The following is a 25250-nucleotide window of genomic DNA, read 5'->3' on the forward strand; positions in this document are numbered from 1 at the left end:
TTACATCACACTCCGGCCACAGATTTAGGGATTTAGTGATTAATATTTGTAACTGTCTGTATTTTCTAAGCAGCCTTGTTGGTTGAAGTATTGTTAAAATATACAAATTCTGCTTGTTTCTATGGCAACCTTTTTATTGGCTAACCATAGGACGGCTCCCTACATCTTACAAACATCAAACTTCCTGCCCCACAGCAAACCAAATTGTGTTTATTTAAGCCATAATTGATATTTTTCATCAGGGAACCAGGAAATATTGAAACTATATTCGCCTGGCGTTGTGCTCATGACTCAAGCAAGCCGCTGCCAGCGAGGTTTCCACCACAAATCAGCAATCACACACACCAGAATAAGTAACCATCAGGGGCCGGACTGTTAAGATGACACACGAACACAGAGTTCTGAGGAAACAAAGTATCTTAACTGTTATTAAACTTTGCAGAATCTATCTTAACTTGATAAGAGCAGATAAACACATGTACGGTATTGGAACATAATCTTTACTCTTATCGGTCCCTGATCTGTTTGCATGTGTGACTTACGTTTTGTTCTTGCAGAGTCCAGATGAGTCACAAATGGTCTGATGGCGTCGGCGTGGCAGTCAGCACAACATCATTTCCTCTCTGAACGCGCCATAAAAATGTCACCACAGGCACGAGAGCTGAAAAATAATACTCTATTGGTGAAGTGGAATTGTGCAGTGATTAAAGTGTGTGTGGGGGTGTGTGTGTGTTGGCCTGAACAGCCTGTCTAATAATCACACTGATTACTGTAGGTGCCAACTGTGTGTGTGTGCGCGTGTGTGTGTTTTTTGAGGAGTAACGGTTTGGAATTCTTCTCTGGTGGTACAAAAACCGTGGATGTGTATGATGTTGAGAAAAGTGAAGTGTGTGTGTAGATGTGTGTGTCTCTGGCAGGGTTGACAGTGTGTGTGTAATGGGAACAGCTGGCTGAGGGAATGAGTACAGAGGGAGAGGTGATGGATGCGAGCGGAGCTCCTGTGACAGATGAGCTAACAGGTGTTCACTACAGCCCTCAGAGAGACGCTATTTATGAGCCGGAAAAGACAGCCAGACGCAGAGCACAACCACACCACACACACACATATACACACACCAGGCCACTCCATGCAAAAGCAGCTCTTACATCTGCACAACTTTACTCTGCACCCAGCAGCTCAGCAGTTTGGCTGTGAGGATAGTGAACTTTCAGTCTCACACACATACACACACACACACACACACACACACAGAAACCAAAACATTACCTTGACTGAATAAATGTACGCATTCTTTATTATTCAGCAAAAGTGATACGGATAATAATACCTCGCTAAATTAGGCCTAAGTCTACTGTATATGCTTGTTATTCTAAACATCATTATATTCACTTAGAAGGCACTTAAGAAATGTGACTTTGGGACCGTGTGGAGGTTGGAATGAAGGAGGACGCGTCCGATACAGCAACGCGTCAAACTACATCAGGGGAGGAAGGAGGAGTTTGGCATTACAAAGCTCATGTAACGGCTCAGTGTGGAGACGCGTCAAGAGAAATCATCAGTCTTCCTCTACTTGGCATTAAAGTACAGATGTTATTGTCAATGGCCGAGTGAAAGGAATGTGCCATCAGATCTCAGGACGAATGTGCTTAAGGGTCGACTAAGCAGCGACCTCATAGGCTGAGGATTATTACAGGCTGGTAAATATATCAGGTATGATTGATAAGGCGAGAGGGACAGATGGTTTCACCTCTTTAGAATTTGTGACCTCTCTGTGTGCGAGTGTGTGATCTAAATTTGGCTCTATGCCTGATCGAGGGCCACTTTGAGGTCTCGGAGCAGCATGGACGCCATGACGCTCTTCTCTGTACTGATGGTGAGCAGGGCAGCGGGCGACTCCTTCACCTCCAGCGACACCAGGACCAAGGCTCTGCTGCTGACCGTGCTCGCTGCAAACCTGCAGGGGGGGGAGAGAGAGAGAGAGAGAGAGAGAGAGAGAGAGAGAGAGAGAGAGAGAGAGAGAGAGAGAGACGGACACACGGTCAGGACACGTGTGGCGTTTACACAGATCTGCAATCTCAAAGACAGAACATATGTGTCATACTTGTACATCCATTTTGGGGCACATTCATATACATTCGATATATGTTGGGATATCTGTTGAAGTCATTGACACACACAGATCAGAGTTTCTTTGCTATTTTGTCTCACATGGATGCAGCAGCCGCATCACTGCCGCACACGACGAGCTGCAATAACCAATCGCTACCTTACATATAATGACATCACTGGGGGACTTTTAAAGGTGCTTCAGAAAGCAGTTCTCACTCTCATTTGTCTTATTCGTGTACAACAAATTGCATATTGGAGGGAAAACAAATATTTAGTCAATAAATGCAATAAGTGTAAATTAATTTAAATAATAATAGAGCAATAGTAGCCAATTTCCACCCCGATTGAAAAGGAGATATAAAAATGAGAAACATGTTTGACTCTACATCCGTTATTCAGCTTCCACTTATTTTGTCCGATGTGATCGTGAAAACAAAGAAATGTACTTGAGTGGGAATCAAACGACCCGACTCCTTGGGGATGAATGTATCGGGCAAATGTTATTTAATTTAAATGTCAATCAAGTATATTTGTAGTTTATTTTTACATTTCTGCTCGACGTCTTTATGGATTCTACTTCAATACGTAATAGGTAGTATAGTGTGTGTGTGTGTGTGTGTGTGTGTGTGTGTGTGTAATGGAAGAGTGCATGTTTACGTTTGCGTTATGATTGATTCAGTTAGTTTGTAATTTTAATTTTGTAATTTTAGTTATGTTAATTCAGTACAACACAATTTAAAAACCCAGACGCCAGAGAACGGCGGAACTCCAACGCAGAGATGAAAAACCAACATGGCTGACAAATCACAGGCCGACACACTTGCTAATATCGCTCCCCTCCAAAGCCATAAATCCTCACATTACGGAAAATCTCAAATCTTGTAATTACCCTTAATGAGTCAATGTGTGAGGAAAAGGGGGGAAGTGATGACAGGAAGTAGAGAGAGTGGCGCTACAGACAGTCCATCGCCCCCCAGCTGACTAAAGAGCCATTAGGGCCGCGACACGCCCTCTGCGCCCGGGAAAACACAATCCACCGGGTTTTTATGGACTGTGGATGTCTATGAGCATGTGGGGGGGGGGGGGGGGGCACAGTGTCCCACCAGCTCCTTCTGGGACTTTGGGAGAATTCCCAGTTCATCGTTTCCTTGGATACCATCCCTGCAGACTCGGGGGGCAGATCTGGGCGCACATGGTCCCCATTGAGAGCGCTAACAAGAGGCAGACAGGGGCTATGACCCGGCGTGACCCTCTTTTAGGGCGGCGGTGCTGAGGCCGGGCCCCCTTCTCCCACTCCCTCTGCATCTCGGGGCCTCACGTGGCACAACTCCCCGCCATCTGCCTCCATTTAGCACTACATCCCGGGAACAAAGACCCCCCGTGGCACCCCGCTTAGGCCTGACAAACAGCCGACAAAGAGCCCCACTTAGGCCCCGACTAAAACCTGAGAGGAGCCCCCGCAGGCTGGCCTCTGGACAGGCGCTGTCACAGAGCCGGCGCTTCGCTGAACGACCGGAGTGGCGAGCACGTCCACCAATTAGCACACGGGCATGGGAGGGGTGGGAGGGGGATATTAAGGGGAAACGCACACACTGTGAGACCACAAACGCAGTGTGTCTGGGTGTGTCTCTGGGGAGCTGCTAAATTACCATCAACAGAGGAGAGGGAGTTTATCAGGGAGCTCTCAGAGAGAAGAGAGAGTCCTCCTCAGGCTTAATTAAAATATTAGCCACTTCAGCAGGAAAACAAGCCATTGAGGAAGAGGATTAATTTCTGTCGAAAACACAAACCCCATTGCTCGACTCTCACTCCTCTAAATAATTCAGTGGGTGCATATTAATCCAAATTACTAATTGTGGACATTCAGGATGTGTCCAGAGCTCGGCTTCATTTCAGGCTATTCATTCTGAAAACAATGGATTGTTGGTGTTCTCTTTATCTAGACTCTATACTGGGCCGTTCTACATAGGAGCACATGTAAACACACACACACGCATGCATGCTGGTCTCTCCGCTTCCCTCAGCCCTTCTTATTCGTACTGTCAGCAGCCTAAGGTGTCTATGTGGTCCCTGTGGTTTTGCTAATGGATTTAGGATATAAATCTATCATTTACTCAGCCAGTTAACACTACCCTCAGGCTGCTTTCACTTTGTCTCAGGAGACACATGCTGCTGCTGCGGGCCTTTGTTCATGTGTGGCAATAAAAGTGAGTGAAGGAAGCCAGAGTGTGTTTTGATTGTATTTGATTACTTTTCTCTTTGTGCCGCCTGCATGTTTGGGGCAAAGAGCAGATCGAGATCTATGGCCCCAACACAGAACCGGTGCATTTTTAAGGACTAAAGGGGAAAGCTTAAGGACTAGTGGGCCTTAAACGGGTCATTGGTATTCTCCTGCACTCTTCACATACCGGCTAAACACTGGATTAATTGCAGTGTATGGAAAGAAAAGCAAAGCATAACCCCTGGACTTAGAGCAGGCGGATTGGCATCGATCGGCAGGGCTGCGGCTAAGCATCACTCTCCAATTATCTGTGATTCTCCTCAGTGCAGAGAGCCTGTGTGTGCCATCTGCCTCCCCTCCACCCCGCCACTGCAAACACAAAGTGGGCTTCACCTTTACAGTCTCACACACACATGCGCGCACACACACAGAGATGACACGGGCTGGCAAGATTCAGCTCAACAACTGAGAACACAGGACTTAACCTGCAAGCGACACACATACACAACGTTACATGTGTGTGATTGATGCTGTGAGTCAACGCTGATTCGCTGTGAAAGGATAGTACAGTGCGAAACGAGAAAGCAACCAAACTGCGGCATGTTCTCGCCGCGTCCGTCCTGAACTCGGCATCAGAGGCCAGACGCTCGGTGGCTGCGGCCTGGTGCTATTGTTCCATTCTGGTTCTCGGCCAGGTGGACAAGTGGACGAGTGTCCTTCAACTGAGTGGTCAGTGAGGCCAGACCAGAGCCGAACACAAGCGGGCGGATCAGACCAGGCAGATGGCCAGAGCTATTAGCCCCAATTAGAACCAGGAACCCTCCACACATCTCCAGAGCGCGGCCATACGGATACACCCCGACGGCAGAGAGGACGGGGGTGACAAACACACGACAGGAGGTTGAACCGGAATGAAAAGAGAAGAGTGCTGCTGAGACGTTCTTAACTCAACAAGCACTGAAGAACATCAGATGTCAGGCAATCGCATACTCTCATCTTCATCTTCCTCTTTACCATCCCCACATTATAACGGTTCCACTACATGCTTTGATTCAACGCAACATCCCAGACCCCAATGTTTATAGTGGAGAAAGCACACATTTGATCATTCAGGTTATAAATAATAGTCAATTATCAATTACATGTTTAATAGGAACAAGAACTCAGCTTCAGTGAAAAGGGGAAAATTCAGTGTTTAGAGAAATGTAATTACATTTCTATAAAAATGCAAAGCAAAGAGAAAGCTCAGCTTATAAATCAGTTTCAGTTTTTTTTCAGTTTTTGTTTTTTTTAATTAGGCTCTAACCAGCGGGATTGGCAATGCATGCGAAATTCGATCAAATTTGCTTTCAAACCGACTGAAAAATAGAGCACATTTATTCTATTCCGCCTGTTTAGACATAAACAAGAACAGCGTTTTCTACATTTGCTTTCCTGCTTGATTTATTGCCATCCTTCTTTCCAGCAATCAATTTCTGTGTTTCAGTGGCATCCCCCCCGCCGCCGCTTGTCCAAGGAGCCTGTTTGGGGAAAAGCAGTGCTGCGCCCTGCTGATAAACAAAGGGACTGCAGGAATGCAAAGGCATGGAGGAGCAGAGTGGCTTTTGCTTTGCTAATCCTCTGTTAACACCACGAGATGGAAACTCAAACACAAAATCACGCTGCGTCTTCAGACTGGATTTAATTTTGTTATTCCGATGTTCAATCAAAGCCTCCTCGCTCCTCCAAAGGGGGGATCTGTGCGAGCTCCTACGTAGAAAGCAGTTTCCCTGAGGAGATCCAATCTTTCTCTAAAGCATGGAGGTGACCTGACACATCGCATCTAACGCTGAGCGACCTCCACCGTAAGCTCTCATTGGCTGTATCCGATCAGATCAGATCGATCACTCCGTTCGGTGTCTTATCCAAAGTACGTGCGCTGTCGATACACAAACACACCGTGACTGAAACACCAGATAGACGCTGCGCTCCTGTTTATCAATTATTCTTTGGGTGGAATCCTCAGTTAGAGAACAAGATGACTGAAACGAAATGGAACCTCTGATATAAACACAGTCACAACAGTATGACAAGTGAGGGGTAAACTGTCTTGGAAATTAAGGAAAAGGTCTCAAAATCAAGACGGTAATACGAGCAATCTGTACAAAACTAAATATTAAATCAGCTACTTAATGAATCTAATAAAAAGCGTCTGTACGGTCACTGCTGCCAAAGTAGAGACATAAATGGACACATTTACAGGTGTGCAAGTAAGTGAATCTTGTACCTAATGAACAGATTGAGAAGCCAAGAACAGAGATTTTGAAAGTTCTCTATCAGTGTGGGACAAAACAGCTTGTCGTCAAGACACCAGTGAGTACGGTGACATTTTCAGAGCAAAGGACAATTTTGGGACACCGTCTTGCTCTTTAGTCATCACAGATGCATGAGGGAGATTGATAGCTTGGAGTCATTTGTGCTATTGGTTATTCTGAATGAAGTATGGGCTTATTGGACACAGGCTTCTCTCACCGGCTAACATTGATTTCCACTCACTCTTGCAGCTCTCTGTGCCCTTGTGCTCATGTCTCCCTCTTACCTTTTCACTTTCATTTCCTTGCCATCTCTTATTTATATGGCCCAGTGTGTTTTCATCTTCCCTGAGTTGCTTACATGACAGTTCTATTCCAGGCTACATTCTAAAGAAACGGAACATCATCCAGAGACGAGACGAGACGAGGAGACACGGAAACGTCCGGGCGGCACAAGGCAACAAAAGACAAAGAGAAACGCGCCAGAGGAGGACACAGCGTGTCGCAGAGGGACAAAGAGGAAGTGAAAGACAGACAGCAGTGTGGAAGGAGAGACAGATGGGGGTGCAGAGATGAAGTGAAAGAGAGACAGAGCAGGAAACAGAGGGAGAGAGGGAGGTGTAATTATCTATCAGGTGTTCGGGTGTGCGTGACAGAGGAGGAAGCTCATTAGCACACTCTGTGTGCACCAATTACACAGGCAGGCGTCTCAGGGCATTCCCCTGGCATGTCTGTGTGACGGACACACAATCATTTCACTAAAACTACACATAAACCACACTAATAATGACCACATGTGTACAGCCAGACTCACCTCTGCGATATCAGATTAATATAACATGAGTGTATAATAGCATTACAAATAAACATGCACTCAAACTGAAACACCAGCTTCTACGTACTGGAGTGTCATGTTGTGCTGCAGTAGTGAGTTTTCTTTAGACAAAGTATTCCACTTAAATGGATCTAGAGGTGTGTAGATGTAATAAATATGGTGTTACTCTGCCTCAGTGCATGGTGGATGGAACAGAGTACAGAAGACTCCACAGCAGAAAGATGAAGGCAGTGAGGCCACACTTTACACTGATGGACCAAAACAAAACAAAAAAGGAGTAGAGATACGGTGGACACACAACCAATATGAGCAACAACCTTATAAATATAAATAAAGAATAGAACTGATTAAGAGGTCTGGTATTAGAATATTGTTCGGAAAAAAATACAAAATACATGAAACCTTAGAATTCTACAAAGGGCCAGAACAAATTCTTAGGCTTCACAGATAAGAAACATGATTATGGTTGCAGTTGTTCTTCTGTTCATTAACATTACATTCAAATAGTAATCTGTTCATAAATGAGCCAAACGCTGGTCTCAGGATACATCATGATCATGACACACGCGTGATTCCTGTATCAATCTGCAGCTTCAGTTGGTTGATCTCAGCTAGAATGTGAGATCAGACCGAGCCAGTGCTGACGTGAGGAGATGGAACAGATGCTGTTGCGTTTTGAGGAGAGTGAAGCGTTCAGCCTTCCGCTTTCCAATTTAGTGACTTCCCAAGAGAAGACCATAAACATGGGACATAAACCCTATTCACACTGGGATACTGAATGATTTACAATAATTGCAGAGGTCACCTGTGATCCTAATCCTGTGCCAATCGGATGTCTCTGTAATGTGTAAAGTACAAATTCCAATGCTAATTACTCTATTATTCATTGTGTTTGTTGTGCAGGGTTTTCCCCAGGAGGTCTTATTTGCTGCCGTAGGGAGGGCATTTGGGATTTTATTTTAAGTTTCTTCTCATTCCTTTGCACAGAAACGTGTAGGCTCAGTGGTAAGAGTTAACCCTGCTGTGCTTACGGAGGCTGCAGCATAATATTTAAATACAAGGTTTGATGCATTTTACAAGAAAATTCCTAACCCAGAAAGGAACTGACAGTAAATAATGGACGCTACCTTAATTGCAAAGCACATGGAAATTTTAAAACTCGACACAACTGAAAGTGTGTGTAAATGATTTCAGAGTCTTAAACAAATCTCACTTTGAAGCTGAAACAGCCGACGTTGAATTTTGTGTCCCCAAATATTCTAGCGTTCAATAATATAATATACAGTAATGCAATTTAAAAGTTTACTTCATTGATCGAAATAATTCATTCAAGTTTAGACGAATTTAGTGAGTCGCTCTCCTTAATCCTTTGTAGATGTGCCTTTCTCACCTGCAGTGTGAAATGCAATCTAGGCATATGAGACACTGCATGAATTGAATTTTTCTCGATTTTAAAAACACACACTTTTAAATCCCAAGGAATCCCAAGGTGTGGAAATAATTGTTTGGAAAATGACTGTGTTGTGAATAACGTGTGTGTGTGTGTGTGTGTGTGTGTGTGTGTGTGTGTGTGTGTGTGTGTGTGTGTGTGTGTGTGTGCGTGCGCGTGTGTTAACATCACCTGTGGAGCCCGTCGTGAGTGGATGAAACCACTCCTACGTTGGCCACAGAGAGGACCTGCTTGCTGATGGCCTGGCTGGAAGCATTTTGTGCTGCCACGGTGATGGTTGCCGAGGTTTCGTTCATCCCCAGAAGTTTACCTGAACGGATATGAAACATTTACACACAAACCAAAGACCTGCCAGGCAGAAAACTGAGGCCACACAGCTTATAAGTATAAAAAAGCTCAGTATACACAACCTTACTGCAATTATGACTCCTCTCTGCAAGACAGAGACGCATTATAGAGTAAATGCTGTACTACTTAAAACATGGCAGTGTGTGTATGTACACTAAACTCCAATTTACTGTCAAGAGATTGAGACAGAAATAAAGGTAAGATTAGGTAAGGAAAGATGTAATCAAGGTCTGATACAAATAGTTATTTTACATGGATCTTTTCTATTTCAATTAGATTATAGTATTTTTTTGAAACATTTGTCAAAAAAATGTTTAAACTATTCATCAAATAAGAATTAAAGTTGTAATATTAAAAACGTGCATCCACTCTTAAATATGCAATACAGCTTTTTATGCTTTCATTGAACGAAATGAGGGTATCTGAGTTGTCAAAGGTGATTTCTTTAATAATGCAAATGGAGACACAAAGAGATTCAGTTTAAAGAAAAGAGCAATTCATGACCACTTAGCAATCAGCAAGAATTGAAGGGGAAGAATAGAGATAAATAAGCACAAGTAAGGTAAAAAGTAAAAGAGGCCTTAAAGGCAGATATAATGAAAACCTGTTAAATGAACGAATTAATTGACTTCACTCAATTGGTATGAAGGAGCAATTTGCCAGAGAGAGAAGCGGGGAGGTCTAACCCAACCTGCAGCTCTCTCCCATTCAGTGGCCCCTTTGTCTGAGTGCACGGTGGATTCAGCCGAGCTGAAAATACTGCGAATGAAGATTAATTAAGGCTGAAGCGGCATTTAGAAGGCACTTAAGAGTCCACGGATGGTTTGAAAACGGGCATGCTCTCAACTCTCAATAGCTGTGCAGCCCTACAGGTGTGTTCATACGCTGTATATATGCCCGCGTGAACGAACATGCCATTAAGTGCTTCGTAAGAGCCCCGAGTTGTTCTTCGACAACAAAGTGAGCAGCCGGTAATTGGAAGAAAGCCATCTTCAGATACATCCGGAATTCATTCAACCTAAATGCGATTTCTGATTTTCTGCTTACGAAATAACAAGAGAACACAGTGGTGCCATCTATCTTGATTCTCTAATTTTTATATTTTAACCAACACCTTTGTCACTCACACTTATATATAGTTGTGTGTATATATGATTTTTATGCAAGTGTAAATCAGACTTGCCAAGGGAGGGGCTGCAACATGAAGAATCACAAACTTGGGAAGATCAACATTCACCTGTGTCTTCAATGTTTTAACCATAATTGATATTTTTCTGTTGGGTTAAGAGGCTTATTTAAACTACTATTTGTCTGACGTTGTGACGGTGAACTGGAACAGGAGGAAAGTTAGCTACCAGCTAACTATAGAACCTTTGTCTTTTTCTTCTTCCGATAGCCCGAGTTGTGATTGGTCCAGATCTCACAAGCATGAACAGCTCAACTTTGGCTTTGGTTCATTTGTCTGCTGTTGGATTGACACATTTAAACTCTGCATTTATACAATAAACAGAGAAAAGTCTGTTGATTTAGAGGACAAACTTCTCCTTTTTTGCCTAAACGTTACATTTCACACCAACTCATCTTTTACGCATCTTTAACATTGATTAGTGTTTAATATTGATGGATGAAGGAATAAACAACATGCCCTCCACTTATTCAAGAGAGTAAGCGGCCACATACAGTTAATGATAACATGAGTACACCTTTATATGTCTTCAATCTCCAGTGATCTTTTTCTCAATATAAATAAAAGAACAGTTTTTTTCAGCTCACCTTGCTCTTGGCAGAAGTCGGCTTCTGTCATGCTGCTGGGCATTAACAGCTCTCCTACGGCAGGCTGGATGGACACACTGAACTGGTCCACCTTGGTGCTGAGGGAGGAAACACAGTGAGTACATGCATGTAAAATAATGCAGCATGGGGGGGGGGGATTCTTATAAGCAGGTATGGAATGGAAGTTCACAGCCCCACGTCAAGATACAAACAACCATTATTCCTTCCATTTAGGCTAACCTGTGGTACAGTGTGTGTTTGAGATGTGTGCATGTGCACTTGCTTGGTGAATTAAATGTTTCTGTTCTGATTGCCTTGAGAACACACTCAGTGAATGGCATTTTGGGCCGCATTGATTCCCCCATCCCAAACAGATTTTCTGATAAGGTTATTGATCGGCTGAGCAGCAGTGCCAATGGCATTCAGCAAGTTGATCTGGGCCGGGCTGATTACTGGGGGAATAATTGTTATCCCAGTGAACCGGGATCAATTGTGGCTGATGTCTCAACTGGGAGTGCCAGCACAGACAGGGGAGGAAGAGGAAAATTAACAAAGAAGAGATGAGCAAGGAAGAAGACAAAACATGCAAATGAATTCAAGAGCAAGAGAGAAGACATCTTAAGAAAATAAATGAATTTTGAACGGAGTGGAGCAGAAGTAACACTGAGGAAAAGGGAGGGAAAAAGATGAACGACGGAGTAGGGAGAGGCTAGCTGCTGAAGCCTGGCTGAGTATGAGTGGGTGTCAGATTGTCTTACCACAACTGGAAGTTGGCTGCTTGTGTCGAGTCGCAGAAGTCAATACCCATGGAAACAGTCACCGAGGCCTCTGGCTCCAGTCGCTCTGAGGGAGGAGGGTGGGGGTGGGGGGTGGGGGGTGGGGGGGTGGAGAGGAAGAGTGAGTGACAAGGGCGCAGTGTGCAGTGTGGAGAGGGATGGAGCAAAGGGAGAGGGAGGGGGGCAGCAGAGTGGAACAGACAAGCATCCACACCACTTGTGTTTTCTACTTCACAAAGCAAGGCCACCGCGTGTGAGAAATCTATCCTTCAATCTCATTCCCCACACCTCCAACCACCGAAAAAAGCAATGAAAAAAAAACTCACACAGAGGAAGGACTAGCATATTTCCAAAACAACAGGCTTGTCAAAGAGAGCATCAGTATCAAGAGAGGTAGGGTGAGATAGAGAGAGAGAGAGAGGGAGTGAGAGAGGAGGACAGAGCAGGAGTAAGGACTGTGTGAGCTGGAAGGAGTGTTAAGTGTAGCAAAGACGCGGAGGAAAAGTGTGGACGTCTGAGCAGAGGAGCGAAGGGCGAGGAGGCGAACGCAGGCAGACAGACAGAAACATCCTCCACGCTTCCTCGGGCCTGCCAGGGTGTGTGTCTCTGTGGAGCAGGCCTGTTTTTACTCTACAACGCACAGAAAACACTGCCGACTCCAGGGGAAAACAGAACCATCATGGCCTCACTTCCAATCCAAACTTCACAGCTGCTCCACTCAATGTACAAAGTTTTTTTTAAGGTTTTACCTCTATTGTGCTTTTATTCTCCCCGGCCTTTTCTGTCTCAATCTAACAAACCCGCACTGAAAAATAAACCAATGCACTACCAGGCATGTGGTTACTGAACAGAAAACAAGGGATTTCTATTTTTACAATCAAGCCATATGAACGTCTCGTGGAGTTTTCTCAAGATTTCCAGAGAAGTAGAATTTCACTGTTTTCCTAACTCAGGTTGTAGCTTCGTTACTTTTCCAAAACTTTGCGGACGTTTCATTATGCAATACTATAGGCAGTAGAGATGTTAGTACAAGAGGGGAAATACATGGAATTGTCCCCAACTCTGCTACGACTTACTTTATAAAGCAAACTTTAAAGCTTCTACTGTAAGAGCAAAGTACTACCAGACAACCTGTGTGTCCAATTTTGTCTGAGCCATGATTTATATTGTTTGGCAGACAAGCAAAGTGGATTTTGGCGTTGGGTTGGTATTGTGATAATGAAGCAAGCTGCTGCTGTGATGCAATGGAAGTAGATTCTACTGAAATTAAAATATTGTAAGTTTACAGATCATAATTGAAACTTTCCATGACTTTTATAAGAGAATAGTTCATTTAAATTAAAAGTAAAATGCCATGCTATCCAGGGTTTTCATAACCCTGGATAGAAGCCCTTTTGATTTTGAAAAATTAACATCTAAAAACTGGAATAGTTCACTTGGAGATGCACATCCTGTCGTCTACTCCTGCTTAAATAACATACACAGCAGTACAACATAAACCAGCGTCTGTATTCATCCTTTGCAGACTCTCAAAACGGACTCCAGTCACCCGCTCGCACCAACCAAGCTCCATCGATCCAAATTACCCACTGTTTGGCTGCTCGAGTTCCTTCAATGCCCAATCAATCCTGTGCAATTGACAGTTTTAACGTGCTTCAGTGCGCAGGAGTTCAGTATGTGTGTATGTGTTGGGGCGAGAATAGAAGAAAGAACCGTTGAGGGACTGTTCGCAGGGGGATACTGAGTGTGGAGATCATAGAGCGCGGTGACAAGAAATATGGAGATAGTGTATGTTTGTTTGTCCTGATCAATACTAATGAACTGGGATTAGCTGCAGTGATATTGGGGCGGTGATATTTGCGGAGCTGATAGCTGACAGGCTTAGAGGTTTTTTTGTATAACGTAAGGATCAATTAATATCTGCCTGAGAGAAACAATCAAGGGATATCTGCAGAAACCAGAGTTGGGGGGGTGGGGGGGGGGGAAAGGAGCACAGAGTTGATAGAAATTGGGTCATATGACAACATCTCTCTGAAGGACTGCTTCACTGATTGTAGACATTAACCTATGGAGAGCACAAGCAGAGGTTCTACGGCAGCCTTCATGCTATAAAAATTAGCAAAAACACCTAAACAACTACATTAAAGTGGAAGGAGGAGGAAGGATTAGAGCTAATTTTCACAGATGGAGAAACGTAGTCTGCAATAGACCAATGACTCAGGTGACTATGTCTTCTTCCACCTTTTCAATTAAGTCAAGATTCCTGCCACTCATACTCACCGATGGTATTAAAGCAGTGGATGTTGAGGGTAGCAGGGTTTCTGTCTCCTATATGGATCTCTTCCAGGCTGTGGTCAGAGCTGTTGGTCAGTATGACCTGCACGGCAACCATACTGGGCTGGTACAAACAGGGCTGCCGGGGGAAATGGTACTTAGCCGACAGGCCCTTTCCAGTCATGTGGTGAAGCAGCTCGTGCGTTTTCACCGGGCCAAAGGTTGGCGTGTTGACCTGCAGGGACACATGAGAGGGAGGGGGAAATGTTTAATAATGCCCCTGAAGAGCCACTGGTGATAATTTGCAAGTGCAGACACGTACAAGCAAACTTTACATGTTAATGTGAGCAAATATCCCCATTCATAAACTCCTTTTAGCATCTGCCTTGAACAGTCATGCAAAAACTAGCACCTACCCACCTTCATTTAAACAGTTAATTTCACTGGTATGGAATATGGGAGATGTTTTTTTTACTGCATTTGTCTCACATGAGTTAGTGTTCCATACATCTGAGATATAAACCAATTCTGTTGATAAGGCAATTCATTAAAATCACAAATTTCCACCTGATCCTCACAGTGGGTCGTATATTTTGGAGTTATCTTGCCAACAAGCAAACACACATGTGAAAACATCATCTCCTGGCTGGGGGTAAATATTGAGTAAAAACAGATCCCCCGATAAAAAGATAAAAAGATAAAATGGACGTCTTACGCATCCCGATAAAAAGATAAAATGGACGTCTTATGCATCCCAGCACTAATACAGCCATACAAATAAAATATGGCAGGCATGGCATTAAATGGGGCAGATTGACACAAGCCTCTCACCTACATTCATGCAATTCACCATATCCAATCTGCAGTCACAATGTAGCACTTCAGAGACTGAAGGTTTGGCTGAAAACTCCCCCACCCACACCTGGGGTAAAGAGGAGCCCATTTAAGAAATGTCCTCAATCAGCCCAGTTAGATGGAAATGGGCTGGATGTGCCGTCAAACTAGGCTGAATAAAAACAACCCCTAATGAATGGAAACACAAGAGCGTGCATGGCCCAAACCAGCCATTAGTAGTTGCTTTCTAAGGGCTTTTACCTTTTCAGGCACAGGAAATTACATTACCTTAGCTTGAAAAGAGACAAAAAGGTTGTCAAGAGTTTGGGGGTGGGGGGGGGGTTTAAGATTTATTTGATTTTGATGTATTTCCTCCTCTTAAATTAACATTTGGTTATGTGGATGAATACTGCTCACTGTTGGTGGCTTTCACTTTGCCATTCAGCCACAGTAACAGTCAGACAAAGCAAAACGACATAATAGATGTACTGTACTGTGAAGAACTAGAACATTCACATTATGTGCAGAAAACTCAGAAACACCTCTGCCGTACGCGTGTGCCTGTGTCAACGTTTCCAAGAATTAGAGAGTGTCATAAAAGTATGACACCCTCCTGGAGTTCCCGCCCTCTTATAAATAAAAGTGACAAAGGCACGTCTGTTACTCTTGACAGCGCTGATTAGCTCAAAACATCACGAGCGCTACCGTCTCTTCATACACGAGACCAGATTTAGCATCTGAACATCTTCCTACACCAACACACACAGCCAATACTAGGACAGATGTTTGACAACCTGGTGTAAATGACAACAGAATTAACAGGTTACAAAATGGGTATTTATCACTTCCAAATGATACAAAAAAAAGAAATTCTGACTCTCAAAGCAACACAGATGTATCCAAGATGCAAGAAGCAAGACTGGCACAGCAGGGGGGGCAAAGGCCACACATAATATCACAAGTACAATATGACGAAAAACATAACAAAACAACACGTGAAAAACAACAAGCGGCAGGACAAAAACACACCCGGCGAACAAAACTAAAAGGATTAAGCCAGGCATGTAAAATCATCAAGCTAAGTGAATATGACTGGCAATATGATGTCAAAACAAACTGTGGAAGCACGCAGACATCATGGTGCAACAGGGTCGAGCGGTGTCAGTGCACATTGTTTGAAGCCAAGCAGGCTGCGGTGGCAAGACGCACTGCTGCTATGTTCCAACTTAGGTTAAATGTATGAGGCGTCCTCAGACTTGTCATGTGCCGTGAAAGTGTGAAGAATCAGCTTGACATACAACAAGAGCTGTGGAGATGAGTTTCAATGTGTTCAAACCAAACCACTTCACTCGACTGTAAGGTAAGGAAAGGGTGTCACGGCCAAGTTTTGGTTTTATTTCACGTGCAAAATTTGCTCCAATTCACTATTATGACACAAGTAAAAACTACTGAACCCTGTCTGACCAAAGACTTATAAACAATAATGTATTAGGTGTTTGGGTTCTTTGTTTTTGGAATGTGCGCCTGTGAAATGACAAAGAACTTGTGTCAAGTAAAATCGTAACATTGAGCATCAATCACATTCTTCTAAATACAATCTTCTATCATTTAAAGTAGAATATGACATTGAAAATAAACAGAAATCTCCCTTCCTATTTTACTTCAACAAAGGCCCCAGACTGTGGGGCCTTAATAAATAGTTAAAAATATAGCAAAACTGTTACATCCTACTAAATTAGCATTATATCAGCTATGCATTGGTGGTAATTGTATGATTGATATGGATGATTTATAGTGTTTATTAGATTAAGATCTTGATCTCTGACAAATTACACCAGTTGACATGATACACAATCCTGGATGTTTTCATTAAGATCTTAGTTAAATCAACAAATATGATCCACAATGTCAGATAAAAATGAACAAAGATCCTGTATCCGGGTCCAATAACTCCTCCTTGACCCAACTCCCACCAATCTACAACATTTCACCAAAATCTGTCAGTGATATATCCTCCAAACAAAGAGCCTATCGCAAAGACAAATGAAAACACCATCTCCTCATCCCCTTGACAGGCTGGCGGCTCCTCCTGTGCCTGGACAGCCCGTGGCGGCTGTGGCGGGGGTCAAACAAACATTTGTTGCTGCGCTGTAACAGTGCTGCGCCCTCACAAGCGCCCGTCACGCCACCGCTAGCCTGCAAATTTATTGGGCCACTTTTGGATGTGTCAGAGCAGTCGATGTCGATAAAGCTGGCCGTAATGTTTGCCGCCCCTTCACAACAGAGATTTACCACCCTGACAGACGCATCCTGCTTCAAGGTCTCGTCTGTCGCCTCGCCCCCGGCAGCAAGCAGGGAGAGGGAGGAACGGAGACAGGACAAGGCTTCAAACAGCTTATTATCACCAATTTGACACAGTGGACAGTTAAACTCTGACACACGTGCCCACACAAGCCCCTTCAGCCTTCCATCTATTGTTGTCCTGTTAAGCTGTACAAGCCTGTAACACCTGAAGTGTAAATAAGAGAAGGCGATGGATGTAACCTTGACTTCTCAGTCAAGTCTCCCCTTTCTGTGTTTGGCTCCTGTTCTCCACCCCGGACAGGAAGGAGGGAGGTGACAATGAGAGAGGAAGTTGATTGAGAGGCTCTATTATGCATCAACTTAAAGGAAGCGCCTGTGATGGATGATACAGACGCCAGTCACCTTCAGAGCCCGGACGCCACGCTCCCAGCATCCTCTCTGGCAAATGACCTGAAAATCCCGCTGACATATTCAAAAGGGCTAACCGTAGTCAGGCAGCCTTGTGCCATGTACATAAGAAGGCCAATTTAAAAGAAAGAGGAGTGAGGAGTACAGAGATGTATGGGTATATATTGAAAATCCATTTCTTTTTCTCAGACATCGTCTGTCTGGAATTTCAGGGACAGGATTTCATTATGCTGCACAGTTGTGTGGATTGAAGTAAGAGACATGTGTTTGACTTTAGAGCCTAATTGTTCCCTTCAGTCAGGAGATGACAATTAATTGAGGGACATCATGCAGACCTTGACTGCAAATTGAATTAAATAAATGTTACTAGAGCCATCTTAAACTACTTTGATCGCATAAGAAGACTGTCTGAACAAAGGTTATTTAATTTGTGGCTAAACAAATTGGGTTTATAAAATGATTAATTTTGAAATTATCCATTAAACAGCGTTAGCAATAATAAAACTAATATTTAGAAAAGCCTGTGTCCTTCAACAAGCCACAAGTTCTATTGTGTTAACCTGGAAATATATACGATGACAAATAATATGGGAACATGAGAGTTACTGCTCTCAAAATTACGGCTAAAGTTGCAAAATTCACAAAGACAATAACATAAAGCCCATACTGTAATACCGCAGTAGGTCATCACTGATGGGGCCGATACATGTAGTGGGAGGTCTGACTTTACTGTTACCAATACCCATACCTCCCCCAAGGCTGAGCAAGCCAAAATTGGCCTTGATAAAATACTGTCTCACTCCTCTGCACCCATCTTAATTATGTTGGAAACTTCCCACAGACTGGATTAGGGTTAGCTCAGCATTAATAATTATTCACTTAAACAATAATAATATTATCAATAATAATAACAGGACTAATTTCATTTATTTGAAATAATAAACCAAATTGCATCTATTGATTTTCTACCATGGGAAACACATGTCTGACTTGTTTTTGTCAAAAATATGGATAATGTCCAATATCCGAAGATGAAATCATTAACAAATTCCAGTTTTCAACCCTGGATTGCAATCTGCCACATGCTCCACCCATTTCTGTGCATATTCAATCATTTCAAAGGCAACAATGACATAATCTATACTGGATCTGACAGACAACGAATATATTCCTCCACTAAGTTATTCTCAATTATGCCAACTCATGATTACTGCAGTCCAGAAAACCCAGGATTTTATAAACAAAATCTCCTGTTACGCCCACTCGTCCAAATTTCAGAATAAAGTGTTGTCGTTGAAAATGATAAACATAAAAACCTGCACTGTTGTGTTATACTGGCATGACCTCTGTGTAACCTTGGAAAGGGACAAGAGAGGCTAATAAAAGAGATGCCAGAAAAGATGAAGGTTTTAGTAATGTAATTGTGACATACCTTCACACACACACACAGTCATTCATTTAGTAACTAAAACTAATAAGAAATAGTGCCGCAATAGCCATGTAACAACACAAGCATTTCCCATAATACCAAATATGCTGCATAGGCTCACACTGACTTGCTGTTTCCGTGTGGGCATTTATTCGTATTTAAGAGGCAATCTCCACAGCTTGAGTGGCAGCAGGAGGTTTGGGGGGGCGGGGGGTGGGCAGGCGCTGCTATATTCGCGGTGCTGGGAGTGCTTCTGCTGATTCATAATTAGACGTGAACCCGGAGCGCCTACCATGGGGAGGTCAGCTGGGTGAGGAGGGAGACGAGAGAGGCGGGGTCGAGCTGGTGCCCGCCTGATGGACACCAAATGAACAAATTATGATGGCCCCCTCTGGGTGTGATGGGGTCAAACGCCCTGCGCCCTGCCGCTGACAGTTCAATTTCCCCCCAAAGCAGTCCCATTCGCTGACTGCTAATTATGAATGAAAAGTTATCAGCCTTAGCCGCCCCACCGTACGCGTGGACAGAGGTCGGAAGGGGTTTGGGTGGGGGGGGCAGGGGCGGGGGATTTAAGAGGCATTTGTGAAAGATCCTAATGTCAAAATGTTATTAGAGAGAGCGGTAGCATGCAGAAACTGGGGAGGAGGAGGATGAGAGAGACGAGGAGGGAGGGAGGGGTGGGGGGGGTCAAAGACAGTGCCCGGGGTTAATCTAAATGCCTTTGATAACCATGCAGTAATTCTCTAAAAGGGCCCGAGCGCTCAGCTGAGACAGACTCGCTGCCTCTGTGGGCAGATTGCTGAGAAATAGAAATGACACTGGGGCCAGCGTGTGTGCGTGCACCTGTGCGTGCATGCGTGTATGTGTGTGTGTGTGTGTGCGAGAGAGAGAGAGAGAGAGAGTGTGCAAAGAAGTCTGATACGCGAGCGTGTGCATGCATGTCTCAGAAATGGAGGGGAGGGTGTGAATAAAGGTGAGCTTATTTACCCTCGTCTATGAATCCCGATGCCCATCATGTATTTATGCATAGAATTGACTCTAAATCAGATGTTGATGTGCATAAAGTTCCCTGTTCTAATCTGCATTTCTATTCTCTATTACTCCCTGGCCTTCACCTGAGGAGGAGAGACTGACTAACAAGCCTCATGCTGCATACACACTGGCCTGAGAGCAGCTTGTCAATCATACTGACTGACAGGCGGCGAGAACTGATGGGCAGACCCAGAATATAGAGTAACCTGCCCACAAAGCAGAGTGCAACACCAAAGCGGGGGGAGGGGGAGGGGGGACAGTGGAACGACTCTGCGGGAAAACTGGTGAGGAGAGACACCAGCGAGTATGCAAGAAAGTTAAAAATTAACATACAAAGTACTTCAGGCAGTTTGAAAGCCAAAACCCTCTGGCCCAATTGGATCCAGGCTGACCTCTGACATAATTATGTGACGCTAAAACAAACAAACAAACTTGTACATTGACACCAACTGACGCCAAATCCTCATGATTTATGTTGACAGTTGTTTTCTTTATGATTTGAGACCAAAAAGGGAGACATTATTGCAAAACACTACCAAGAAAATATGGATTCTAACAATAATGGAAACACAAACAACGCCCAACAACAATTCCTTTTGATTATGATTATTCAGGGAAATCTGTGGATACATCGGAAATCTTTCATTTCCACAATTCCCCTTAATTGCACGCTATTAGCGGAGCACAAAGAATATTAAATACACCAAACTAAAACTGATAATTAGTGTTTGAAGAATCCTTATTGCATGTTTTCAAGTAGAAGGACCTGAGAGAATACTGACAACATGGCTTCCAGTGTTAATATTCTGATCCCAGCTTAACACGACAGAGTTATTAAAGCCCTGGTTCAGAGGCAGAAAATAGACACAGCAATAAGAATGGTCTGGACATTTTCCTCCCAGGGGAAGACAGGATACAAAATACACAGACGTACCGACGCGCCCGCACACTGAGGAGAGAAAGGAGCCGTCACACTAGGAAAGGTCAACCATCAGACATACACAACACAGAGACACAGGGGACATAACATCTGACAGGGAGAGATGGGAGGTGACAAGAGAGGAAGAGAGGTAAGAACAGAAGCGAGAAAAACAGAGAGGGTGGACTTATAGATGAGACACAGAAATAGAGTTCAAGGGTGTGGAGGAAGCGCAAGACGGAGTGAGAAAAAGACAGACTATAAGAGATACAGGAAACATGAGAGCAGTTGTAGCATGCTGGCTGCCAATAAATATAAGGAGGCAGAAAAGGTCAATAGCTGGCCTCTGGAGCAGAAATGTTCCACAAGGGAGAGAGGCTCATTTCAACAGTCGCTGCTGCTCCGTCAGTGTCAAGACAGAAAGGAACAATTGACTCTCAACAGACTGATGGAGGAAATGTCAGCCTGTGTGCCGTTTCTAATGCAGATATACACTTGCATGTGCACCAACCTGCATGGCGGGAGAGAAGTTGGTGAGGGAAAGGCCTTCCAGGTCTGACAGCAGGCTCAGAGAGACGACAGAAGACTGTGGCGCCTTCGGGGGTGCAGGAGAAACTGAGAGACCCGACAGGAAACACTTAAGTCGACTCAGGCCCATGAGCAGTGTGCTACAATATTGTGGTTCACTTCAGAAGTTTTAGTCAAATCAAACTGAACAAACAGCAAATGAACAACTTAGAATAAAATGACAAAATTGTGCCCATAAGCTGGTGAATTATTTAATGTGCTCAATGATGGAAGCACTGAATAGCAATACTAATACTCACAGTCATCTAGATCCAGTAAAGATACTTCATTCTTGGTCTTCACTTCCACCTGGAGAAGAAACACAGAAACATGACACTCGGCAAAATAGATGAAATAATAATAGAGAAAGAGAGGAAAAGAAGAGGAGATGAGGGAAAGATGCCAAACTCTCAAAAGACCTACTGGAATTGCATGTTATCCAGTGAGTGAAATGTTTCTATCTTACAGACAGACATGACACATTAATGCGGGGAAAAAAAAGATTACATGTATCTGGAATTTTTATTGACTGGCCACACACAGTGTCATGTCAAAACCAATACACAACACCTCCTGTAACCGAGGCCGACTTGTCAGGTGTCGACTTGTGGGAATAACAACACACGCCTCTCGCTCCGACCACAACAGGCCCAATAAAAACATATTTAAACGTACGAGCGCTTTTATCACCCTCTCTCACAGCATCCTAACCGACCACAGCTCCATTCATGTCACATAAAGGAACCATAAAATTCCGCTCTGCGTACGCCAGGCAGAGCAGATGGCAAGAAAGAAAACAACAACAGGACAGGAGATGGAGGAGGAGAGAGAGAGTGAAAACGAACAAGAAAGTTAGAGGCCGTATCTTATCAGATCTTCTCTGATTGACGGTTAGTGGTGGTGATGGAGACTGAAAGCTTGTTAGTAAATGGAGGCTTGGAAGAGCATATATGAGAGAGATCGAGGGAGAGGGAGAGGGAGAGGGAGAGAGAGAGAGAGAGAGAGAGAGAGAGGGAGAGGGAGAGGGAGAGGGAGAGAGATGCATAATTCATAGGCTATGCCCAAATGACAAAATGTATGAAATGTGAATTTCATAGTGCGCTAAAGGGAGAGAGGGCGAGAAAGAACGTGATGAGCAGGAACAGGTATGAAAATGATGGATATGGTTGAAACGGGATAAACTGAAAAGGAAAATAAAGCTGATAAAAGGCAAGCCAAATCATATTCCATAACCAAGACTGTGATTACGCTCGCCACGTGTACATGAGGAACGACATGCTGGGAGAACACGGTGCAAATAATTGTAAGTGTAAGAAAAACAGACATGAAAAGTACAGGGCCAAAGGTGCGTTATCTTTTCCACAACATCATTGTCTCTCATCAGGTTTACATATGATCTATTGCACATGCCTGCACTGAAAGGGTTGAGAATATAACAGGAATGAATGCTTAGACTTGACTGCCTGTGGAAAGTATACCTTTAAGGGGACATGTTGTAAAGGTTTACGTGTTGTTGTCATTTAGGGGTCTGGCTGGAATACTTTGCATTTCTGCTGCTCAGGACTCGCTCGCTGGCCTCACACTTGGTTGGTGTGTCTAACCAGGTGTGCAGGCGGATAAATTCACATTATGTGTTGACAACAACGCGTTAGGAATGTAAAGGACCAATAAAAAAACATAGCTTTCAGCGCAGTTTTTGGTGGCGAAAGTGCGCGACGGTGCTATATTCACTCAATTTTGAGGAAACGAGAGCTTTCAGTTTGTTTACTTTAAGCTACAGGTAGGCAAAAGTTTATGACTTTCTTACTTTCAAAAACAGTAGTTCATAAATATTCTGTTGCAAATGTGACTCACTTAGCCTTCAAAAACCTTTTTTTTTGTTTTGGGTCGCCACTTCAATCGTGTTGTTTGGGAGAATGTATACACTTGTACTAATTTTAGAGCAGGAAACACCTCGTGATGCGCATTCATACGACACGGAAGGAGTTGATGGGTTAAACTTGGAGGGTCAATGAGACTGGTAAGATGCAACAAATATCAGTATATGTGTTCATTTTTAGATTGTTCTAAAACAGTTCTGAATCGGCTCTCAAGCCTAATTAACAAGTATATGCAGTAAGCTGCTATGGAAACAAAGATAAATATGCTTATATGCTATTTTGGGGCTTTTAGTTGCGTGGAACCAAGTCCACTATCAAAACAAACTAACAAAAGGATTTATTTTGAGCGCATCTACTGTTTACAAAGGGATATCTTAAAAGCCAATTTGAGATTAAAAAAGCAATTGATTTAGTTTAGAACCCTTGTCTGGTGTTTCATTAGTGAACCAATAGTATGATATTAGTTCATGGTCCAAAACTGAGAAGTTAGAATAGATGCTTGCTATACCTACAAAACTGAAGGGAAGCTTCTTAATTCAACTGTCAAAGAAAGCTGATCTTAAAAATAATATCAATACTACTACTAATAACAACACTAAAACTACTACTTCTCCACTGATACTACTACTACATGTTATGTCACTCAATCACACCATCTGCTCATCCCAGAATCAAATGGACCCAGTTCCCAGTACCTCATTAAACAGGACAGTTACCTTGGGTTTAGTCTTCCTGTCACTCTTCTTCTGTGCTGAGTTGGAGTCGGAATCGGAGTCTTCCTCAGACTCTGTGTCTGAGCTGGATGAGCTTTCAGCTGATGTGCTGCTGGCCTCAGCTACAGGACCATTTCCATTTTCATCCGAGTCACTGAAACACACAGCGACAAGAACAGGATACCGATATTAAACTGCAATATTGTTTGTTTTTGTGTAGTTTCTGAGTGGAACACAAAGGTGACAGACACTTGCTGCGCTTTTACACAATATACAGCAAAATATACAGCGTCCATACAAACATATAGTGGACAAATAGGTTATGGAGCACCATACAAACAAACTTGGACACATACACATTTTGACTCAAACTGAAATCTCAGAGCAGTGAACATCAATTTGATTTTGTTATGAAGTTCACAAGATTTTTCCCTCCATCTTTTTCCCATCCCTTTCACTCGCTCTGTCCCTCTTCAATTTGTTCCTATAATGAGTGTTTACTCCGCCTGCCTGGGATTTTCAGCTGTTAAATTAATGAGGAGAATTGTGACGGTAACTGGCTTTTTAACTTGGGCGATGATGAAAAGCCAGTATTAATTTGGCCTACAGATTTCATTTGCTGGGAACAGGAAAAAGTGATATAAATCACTGTGGGCCTGATTAGGCCCTGCATGAAATGACTGGGCCATAATGAGGGCATTATGCTGTGTTTGTTGTGGAAGCACTGGGGTGAGCTTCTCTAATTACTGTGTGTGTTTGTGTCTTTCTGTGTGTGTGTGCATATTGGTGCATGTTTGAGCAACGGGGAGAGCTCTAATTATACTCTCTAATGGAGGGAACAGGGTCAGCCGGTGGCCTGTCACACAGCAAAATCAGGTACATTCTGTGTGGGTCTGTGTGTTCGTGAGCAAATGAGGTAGAGTGCATAAGAAACTAAATGTGCTAGTGTGTAAGAGAGTGTGCGTGAGCATATTCAATGGTAATGACTCAAATTTCATTCATTGGTAACACCAGGCTGTTAAATGACCAATCAGAAGTCATTATCCATTAGCCATGTAAATGTGGGTTACGCTACTGGAGGTAAAT

General features: G+C 43.5%; 1 protein-coding gene across 2 annotated transcripts in view; it reads right to left on the reverse strand.

Moving 5' to 3' along the window:
• Positions 1-1277: 1277 nt before the first annotated feature.
• The window catches only part of ap3b1a (adaptor related protein complex 3 subunit beta 1a), a 45520-nt gene continuing 21547 nt past the window's right edge, over positions 1278-25250 (reverse strand). For both annotated transcript variants that reach the window (XM_076163953.1, XM_076163952.1), the window contains exons 20-27: positions 24168-24318; positions 21832-21880; positions 21516-21619; positions 14085-14313; positions 11787-11871; positions 11029-11126; positions 9079-9217; positions 1278-1955 (exon numbers count right to left, since the gene is read on the reverse strand). In XM_076163953.1, the coding sequence (XP_076020068.1) occupies positions 1802-1955; positions 9079-9217; positions 11029-11126; positions 11787-11871; positions 14085-14313; positions 21516-21619; positions 21832-21880; positions 24168-24318 (1009 nt within the window). In that variant the 3' untranslated portion in view covers positions 1278-1801. The remainder of the gene's footprint in view (positions 1956-9078; positions 9218-11028; positions 11127-11786; positions 11872-14084; positions 14314-21515; positions 21620-21831; positions 21881-24167; positions 24319-25250) is intronic.

The sequence above is a fragment of the Genypterus blacodes genome, unplaced genomic scaffold (assembly GCF_046128005.1).
Source record: "Genypterus blacodes isolate CSIRO-AG114 ecotype Tasmania unplaced genomic scaffold, CSIRO-AGI_Gbla_v1 ptg000133l_1, whole genome shotgun sequence".
Taxonomy (NCBI): domain Eukaryota; kingdom Metazoa; phylum Chordata; class Actinopteri; order Ophidiiformes; family Ophidiidae; genus Genypterus; species Genypterus blacodes.